The sequence below is a fragment of the Apteryx rowi genome, unplaced genomic scaffold, assembly GCF_003343035.1.
Source record: "Apteryx rowi isolate R43461 unplaced genomic scaffold, aptRow1 scaffold_597, whole genome shotgun sequence".
Classification (NCBI taxonomy): Eukaryota; Metazoa; Chordata; class Aves; order Apterygiformes; family Apterygidae; genus Apteryx; species Apteryx rowi.
The window spans coordinates 1,721-9,560 of NW_020450868.1; the positions used below are offsets into that span (position 1 = coordinate 1,721).

General features: G+C 50.0%; 1 protein-coding gene across 1 annotated transcript in view; it reads left to right on the plus strand.

Moving 5' to 3' along the window:
- Positions 1–7,183, plus strand: part of LOC112974183 (disintegrin and metalloproteinase domain-containing protein 32-like) — a gene marked incomplete at its 5' end in the record, with an annotated part of 8,882 nt that extends 1,699 nt beyond the window's left edge. The window contains 7 exons of the mRNA XM_026082872.1: positions 2,834–3,032; positions 3,694–3,802; positions 4,422–4,605; positions 4,863–4,943; positions 5,519–5,636; positions 5,803–5,959; positions 7,147–7,183. Of these exons, the coding sequence (XP_025938657.1) occupies positions 2,834–3,032; positions 3,694–3,802; positions 4,422–4,605; positions 4,863–4,943; positions 5,519–5,636; positions 5,803–5,959; positions 7,147–7,183 (885 nt within the window). The remainder of the gene's footprint in view (positions 1–2,833; positions 3,033–3,693; positions 3,803–4,421; positions 4,606–4,862; positions 4,944–5,518; positions 5,637–5,802; positions 5,960–7,146) is intronic.
- Between the last annotated feature and the right edge of the window lie 657 nt (positions 7,184–7,840).

Genomic DNA, 7,840 nt, shown 5'->3' on the forward strand with positions numbered 1-7,840 from the left:
GATCCCAGGGCAGGCATGCCAGCGACAGACTTCCGGCGGAGTGGCCGTGGTACGGCGTCGCGTGTCTGCGTGTGCGCGGGGAGGGAGGCAGAGCGCGGGTGGGCGGTGGGCCCCGGGAAGGGCAGCGCGTGCTGGCGGCGGGGCCGTGCCGTGCCTGGGGCGCGGGTGCTCGCCCACGGCGGGGTTGGGAGGGGAGCGCGCGTTGCAGGGCCGGGCGCTCCGCCGGCCCCGGAGGTGACGCCCCGGCCGTGAGCGTGGCGCGCGCTGCCCAGCCCTGCGCCGCGCTCTCCTCCTTACCGGGGAGCTCCGGCGCACGCCGACCGCGTGCCGGCACGGGCGTCTCGAGGCGCAGGCAGCGGGAGCCTGGGGCAGGAGCAGCCCTGGGCGGCATCCAGGGCTGCTGCCTGCGCGAGGAAGGCGACGGTGCGGCAACGCTCTGCTCTCTCTTCCCTCTAGTACCAGAGGACTGTGACCCTGGAGTCGTTTTCCATCATCCTGGCGCAGCTGCTGGGGCTGAGCCTGGGAATGACCTATGACAGATCCAGGGACTGCTGGTGTCCTGGCCCCGTTTGTGTAATGAACTCAAACGCACTGTAAGTTTTTCATATTCTCTTTCTGTCTGCGAYGTTGCCTTTTTCCTGTCGGAACTCCAGTTGCCAGGTGTAGATGAGGCATTTTGGAAAGGACACGCTAGTGGGATTTGAGGAGTTGTCCCCAATGTCAGCAATGTTGATTCTGTATGCCGCAGACAGAGCCCTTTCTGTCTGAACAGTTTGGTATCTTCCAGCGAAGTGCCGAAGCGTACGCTATGCCGTGTTCGTGTTGCAAGGATCACAGTGTAGCATGCTTTGATCAGAGATGCCTTTGGCAGCCTCTCTCACACGAGGAGAGGCTGAGAGAGCTGGGCCTGTTCAGCCTGGAGAAGAGACGGCCCCGGGATCTTATCCATGCGTATAAATATCTGAAGGAAGGGTGTAACGAAGATGGGGCCGGACTCCTCTCAGTGGTGCCCAGTGACAGGACAAGAGGCAGCGGGCACAGACTGAAACACAGGGAATTCCACTTGAACGCGGAAAACGCTTCTTTACTGTCAGGGTGGTTGAACACTGGCACAGGTTGCCCAGAGAGGTTCTGGAGTCTCCGTCCTTGGAGATATTCAAAACCCGACTGAGCAACCTGCTCTAGGTGACCCTGCTTGAGCAGGAGGGTTGGACTGGATGATCTCCAGAGGTGCCTTCCAGCCTCACCTATTGTGTGAAATGGCATTCCATTGCAAAAATTACAATAACTCAAAATAATACAATGTATTTTCAATAGACTTCATATTTGAAATTCTGACAATTTCAGGTCTCTGTTCTTCTTGCTCTAGGAAGGAAGGAGAGTAGTTAAATTAGTGACTACATTTGTAAATCTAGTTTTGCAAGTGAACTGAAAGACACCCAGTAGAACATTTAGCCTGCCTTGTGACATTTTAACAAGTTCTTGAACTGTATAGAAGTTTTAAGAAAATGAGCAGTGGTGGATGTGTTGGAACATAAACAAGTATAGACAATTAATTTATTTTAGACGTTTCGGTGGGGTAAAAGCCTTCAGTAGCTGCAGCATTGGAGACTTCGAAAACTTTCTCAAGCAAAACAGAGGAGACTGCCTTTTCAATAGACCCCAACTGAGTGGACTGTCCTACAGGAAAACTGCAGTCTGCGGCAATAGTGTTGTGGAACATGGAGAGCAGTGCGACTGTGGGTCAGTAGAGGTTAGTACTACAATAATTATGGCTAAATATGTAAAATTGTACTCTTCTGACATTTAGAATAATGAACCCTTGAGGACACAGCTGGAGTACGAGCCAGACCAGGAAGGATTTATGTCTGTTTTTAGATTGTTCCTATGTCAGCATCAATCCGGTTGCAGCTTTGTCCTCTACCTTCTCCTAGATGTTGCCCAAGTTTTATATTTTGGGAATAAGAAGGGAGAGGAGAACTTTTRAAAGTGGATAGCTCTAGGGGAAGGAAAATCTAGAATAACATGATTCTGTAATGTGTCCTCAGGATTGTCTGACAGATAAATGCTGTACTACAGATTGTCAATTTAAGCCTGGAGTGAAATGTTCCTCTGGATTATGTTGTGATAGATGTCAGGTAAGGCATGTTTTTATAATTATCACAAGATAATTATTAATTTTTGGAGAAATATTACATTCCCATGCTTAAGGATAGAGACAACCTTTCTGTTGGAGTATGCAGACAGTCACTCTTGAAAGACTGGTAGGAGGAGCCTGGTGATCACCATGTTAGGCATGGGAAGCTGAAGCACAGGAAAACTCAGCATTGTGTGCAGATTCTTGGAAGTCTGTTGGAGGGCTGGATAGAATCAGAGCGGTTCCTGGGGTAGGGCTTTCCAGCTCAAGTCCCTAAAATCCCAGGGAGGAAAATTCCCAGGGGAAGACTGTGAACATCACCCCAATGTGCATATGGTGACCTGAGAGCCRAGGACCCAAGAGATGGTCCGCAGGTATTGGGGATGCGTTTCTGACAGTGTCAGGAGGGCCTGCGTGGGGTTTGAGAGGGGACCACACTGGTGTGTGTGTGTATGTGTGTATGTGTGTGACGGGTATGTAAGGGCCAAGAGAAGAGCGCTGGCAGGCGTGTGGGTGTCAGGAGTGGCGAGTGGTGTGCGCGAGGTGCAGCAGCTCTGCCATTCTGTAGCGTTGGCGCAGCTGTGTGCTCCCTCTGCGTAATCATCCGAGGCTTTGGAAAATTGCGCTGTTGAAGCATTACGGGCCATCCATCGCCTTGACGGACCACAGATCTCTCATTCGTACCTCTTTCACCAGTTTAAACAGAAGAATACCAAGTGCCGGCCCCCTGCTGATGCACAGTGTGATCTTGCAGAGTACTGCAATGGGACCTCTGCATCCTGCCCCCCTGACTTTTATATTCAGGATGGGCACGACTGTGAGCACGGCACTGGTTACTGCTACAAAGGACGCTGCCAGTCTCCTGACCTACAGTGCCAGAGACTCTATGGGAAAGGTAACAGAGGCAATTTTGTTTTCATTGGTACTAACGTCTAGTTCCAGCACAGTTTTTAATAACAGTATGCCTAGTGTCATTCTGTGTAGTTCTCAGTCTCTGTCACTCCACCCGTGAAGCTGCCCGAGAAGTCTGAACTGAGTTTCAGCCAGCTTTGAAAGGAGTGGTATAGGGGCAGAATATGGCATCCAATTGCGGTGGACAGCCACCTGCTCTCTTGCATGAAATTGGGGAAGCCGGAGAATGCTGGAAGTAGGTAGTGTAGGGAAAGACAGAGGAGACTAAATGACAGATTTCCTACACTTGGGGAGAGTGGAAAGGAATTGACTGTCAGGAGGAGGAAGGCTGTCTGGTTACATGAGGATTTCAGGCTAATTTTGACAAACAGCTTGTCATACACAACTCACTGCCTCTTCAGAGATGAGAAAGAGCCAGAAAAATATCCAGATACTGTTGTGGAAGGTCTTTTGGACTTTTAAGGTAATTCCATTTGTCCATGAGGTCCATCTCACAATTTGAGCGTAAGCAGCTAGAGATGGGGTTGGAATGCTAGCTAAGTATTACTCTGACAAATACCAGAATTTATAAATGTTAAAGGCAACAGAAGTATGTCATTCTGTATTACCTTCAGTTATAATCAATATTGTTGCTAAACTTCCAGGTGCAAAAAACGCTCCTTTGGCATGTTATGAAGAAGTCAACAGTCAACAAGATAGATTTGGACACTGTGGAAATCACCCGAAAGATGGGTATCAGGCCTGTTCTTGGCTGTATGTTTCAAGGAATGGAAAGTGTTTTACTGGGAACGCCTATTTAATATGTGCTTACCTTTACTGAAGATGCAGATAGTTAGAATCTGCTGGGAGGTTGCCTTCTCTGTAGGGTTTTCTTTTTGCGGGACTGCATTTTCTTCCTGCATTAGCCTTAGGCATTCTTAGAGAAACGGTTTTGATAAACTGGGCTTTCCCCCGAAGCAGATAATGCTGGTGTTATGAGGAATAGGTTCCATGTAAGGGACATTCAGGGGTGAGCAGAGTGCTCTGCGCAGGGCACGACAAACGTGAGAAGCCTCACGCGCTCGACCTCTCTTCTTCCTGACGAGCACACGCTTGTTAAAGTCTGAGGAGTATGGGAGGTGCTGGAGACTGTTGAAAGGATACATGAGAAGCAAGTTCACGAAACACCTAATTGTGCAATCATTTAATGTCCTTCTAGAACAGCTTCTCTCCTTCTATCAAGGATCCAGCTCTTCTGAAACATAATCTGCTTGTGAATTTTTTCTTATTTAAATCTCCTTTCCCGAGTTGTGTGCTTCAGCTTCTCCAGCATTCTGATCGATCAGATGCTGTGCCCACACTTTTAATCTTTTGTGCCGATCGATTCTTTTAGGAATCTAGGATGTGGAAAGTTAATATGTACATACCCGAATCGTATTCCATTCACACAAATTAAAGGCGCCGTGATTTATGCTCAAGTGCAAGAACATCTGTGTGTGTCTTTTGATTATATGCGTGGACCCACAGTGCTAGATCCTCTCCTGGTTAAAGAAGGCACAAAATGTGGTCCCAGAAAGGTAAGAAATATTTCACAAATACCTGAAAGTGACAGATATTTAAATATACCACAAGTGTAACAGTTCTAGAAAGAGTTGTCATTTTGCTGTATAGTTTAAAGGTAGTCTCTACTTATGTTTTTGTTAATTATTATCTGTGCTTATTTACTTATTGAGCATTCTTTAGACCTAGGATTCTGTTTAAGAGTTTTGGCTAGTGTGTTAAAGAGTGATGAAAAAGCGCTCAGATGGATTTTTTTTTCCTTTGGGACTTTTAGGTTTGTCTGAATGGCACTTGCCATCCACATTCAGTCCTGAAGTATGATTGCAATCCGCAGAAAAAATGCTACGGACACGGAGTAAGTAACAGTAATGTTATTGATATAGTGTTACTGTTTTGACTAATATTGCTGAAGAAGAGAGAGAGTGTATTTTTCAGTGTCCACTGTGACTTGTCTGTGAATTAGCCTGCAAGTTTTTCTGGGCTGATACTCGTTCTCCAAAATTGTCATGCAATAATGAGTTATGGTGGAAGAAATTAAGTATTAATACCTAATTTACTTTCGATCCTAAGACCAAAAATAAATGAGATAAAGGAGTGTGGATTATTTGCTTGTCTAGATTAGCAGAAAGCTGAAAAAGGATATCTAAAGAGGATATAACTGAACTAGTGTTGGAAATAATGAGTATAGTTGTGGAAGGTGAGAGGCAGCATGGCATATAGCAGACTGGGAACACAGAAAGTTCGATCAGTTCTCGCAAACATCGGCGTTGAGTAGTGCTCGCAGCCTGGCTGTAACCGCAGCCGTGGGAGTCTGTGTAAGAGGGAAGGGGGTGGGCAGGAAAACAACAATCCTAGTGATGACTTAGTAGCAGTCCTCAGTACAGGTTTTTATAAACAGGGAATGTTTTGTTTCCACCCTGATGTTTGCAGGTGTGTAATAATAAGAAGATTTGCCATTGTTTTCCGGGCTGGAAACCTCCAAACTGCAAGGTTCAAGGATCTCCTTCAGGCAGCAGCATCAGCAGCGGGCCGCGGATGCTGGATGCCGGTGAGTACCCCGAAGCTGGGGCTTTGGATCCCTGACGCTTTTACTGGGTGCAACGGCAGCTGCCACCATCCTGGAAAAGCCTCACAGGAAAATCTCACAACTGAGCAGGCTGCCCTTGCCATTGCCTTGCAGTTACCCTGAGCTGCATGTTTGGTTTTCTCCCTAGATCTTATCTCAAAAAGCTCCTCCAAGGACACACTGAAGACCTGGCTGCTGCTCGGCTTCTGTCTCTTCCTCCCTGTTGTTGTTGGTGGCACTGTCCTGATCATGAAGTGGAAGCAGCTGAACAGGTTCTGCGTGAGGAAGGGATCGCAAACTAGTAGGTAAAGTAATTTTAGTTGCCTAATGTAAATCTTCCTTTCTGGGTCTGGGAGATGGGCAGGGATTTCTGGGAGCAGTGAATTCCCAAACAAGCTCATGTGAATGGGATTTACCTACTGGGGAGTGGCAGGGAATGCAGCACTTTGGAAACAATGTGGTTTGTAAACTGTGGGAACTGTTTGTGGCTCATCAAAGGAGGAAACTAGCCAACAACAGACAGACTTACAGAATATACAAATGTAGCGGAAGCAAAACTAGCAGAAGTGGATTTCATGACATCAAGCTTGCTGTCTGTGTGAACGAGCTAGAAGAAATTGGTTTTCCACTTGCTAATTCCTGGGAAAAGCAAGCCTTAGAAGGGCAAAAGAAGGATGCAGGAGAAGCGACAGGTCTCAGTAAAGACAGAGCAAGCTGGAAGGCCACACATTCTGTCCAAATGTGGAGGGAAAGAGCATGTGGGAGACAGCGCGAGGTCACGGAAAGAGCGAAGAGAAAGCATGAGTTCAGCACGCAGGTTTAGAAAGAACGCCTGCTGGGTAAGGCCAGGACTCTTGTGGGTTCTTCTGCCCTGGCAGAAATAGCATGTCCTTCTCTAAACTGTGGGTGCAGAGATGTGCAGTATGATAGCCTGTGCACCATTTACCTGGAAAAGTGACGTAATGCAGAAACAGTAGCACGTGCTCCAAGAAGGGGACCTGCTGTTTGCTCTCCCCGACTGTCCCCCAAAGTGCCTACCTTGGTGCAAGGACAGATTCCTTGCTGTAGAGAAGCGTGGTCAGGACTCGTCAGACGTTGCCCTCCTTCTGTCCCCGTCTCCCCTCGGCACTGTGGGGCACAGGGTTCTGTTGCTGATAAAGCAGAGAGTGTTTGCCTCTCCTTGGTGGGGCTTACTTGTGCACCGTGGCACAGGGCGTCCCGACACACCTTTCTTTTCCCAAAGAATTGGGCCCCTTGTCGGGCTTGCACATGTGTGCTGGGGAGCACGTGGGCAGAGATCTCGGGAAAGCTGTGCAGCGGCTGCCAGAGAAGCGAGCGCTTTCTCTGGGACGGAGTCCATCCTCCCCTGGGGGACATCTTACTCCGTGGGGCTGGCCTGACTCTGAGGAGGTGTTGTGCATGGTAGTTCAGAGACTAGCTATGAAATCGTGCTCCCTCCACCTGCCTCTAACTCTCCTTCCTCCAACGCTAGGTCAGAAGATGGCAGTCTGTCCAGCTACGAGAGGTAAGACCCCACTCTGAGACCCTCCCTGCCCCGCTAAAGACAGGCTGGCTCGGAGCGGAGCTGTGCCGTGCAGTGCCAAGACACGTTATGTCGGGTCTTGCCGAGCTGCGCTGCGCTGCGCTGAGTGCCGTGCCGTGCTGGGTCTGGCCGTGCTGAGCCAAGCTGTGCAAGTTTGTCTGTGCTGTGCCGAGCACGCTTATGCCAAGCCAAAGCCATGCTAGGTCAGGCTGTGCTGTGTCGAACCAAGCCACGCTGGCTCTAGCCGGGCTGCGCTGTGCCGCACCGAGCTGGGCTGTGCTGGCCCTGGCCTGGTTGTGTTGGCTCTGGTCGTGCCGGACCGAGCTGGGCTGTGCTGGCCCTGGCCTGGTTGTGTTGGCTCTGGTTGTGCCAGGACGAGCAGGGCTGTGCTGGCCCTGGCCGGGATGTGCTGGCTCCGGTTGTGCCAGGCTGAGCTGGGGTGTGCCAGCTCTGGCTGTGCCGGGTCTGACCGGGTTGTGTTGGCTCTGGCCATGCCGGGTCCGGCCGGGTTGTGTTGGCTCTGGCCGTGCTGGGTTCGGCCGGGCTGTGCCGGCTGTGGCCGTGCCGGGCTGGGATGGGCCGTGCGGAGCCCGGGCCGCCCGGCTGACGGCGCCGCCCTGTCCCTCCTGCCGCAGCTCCGCCG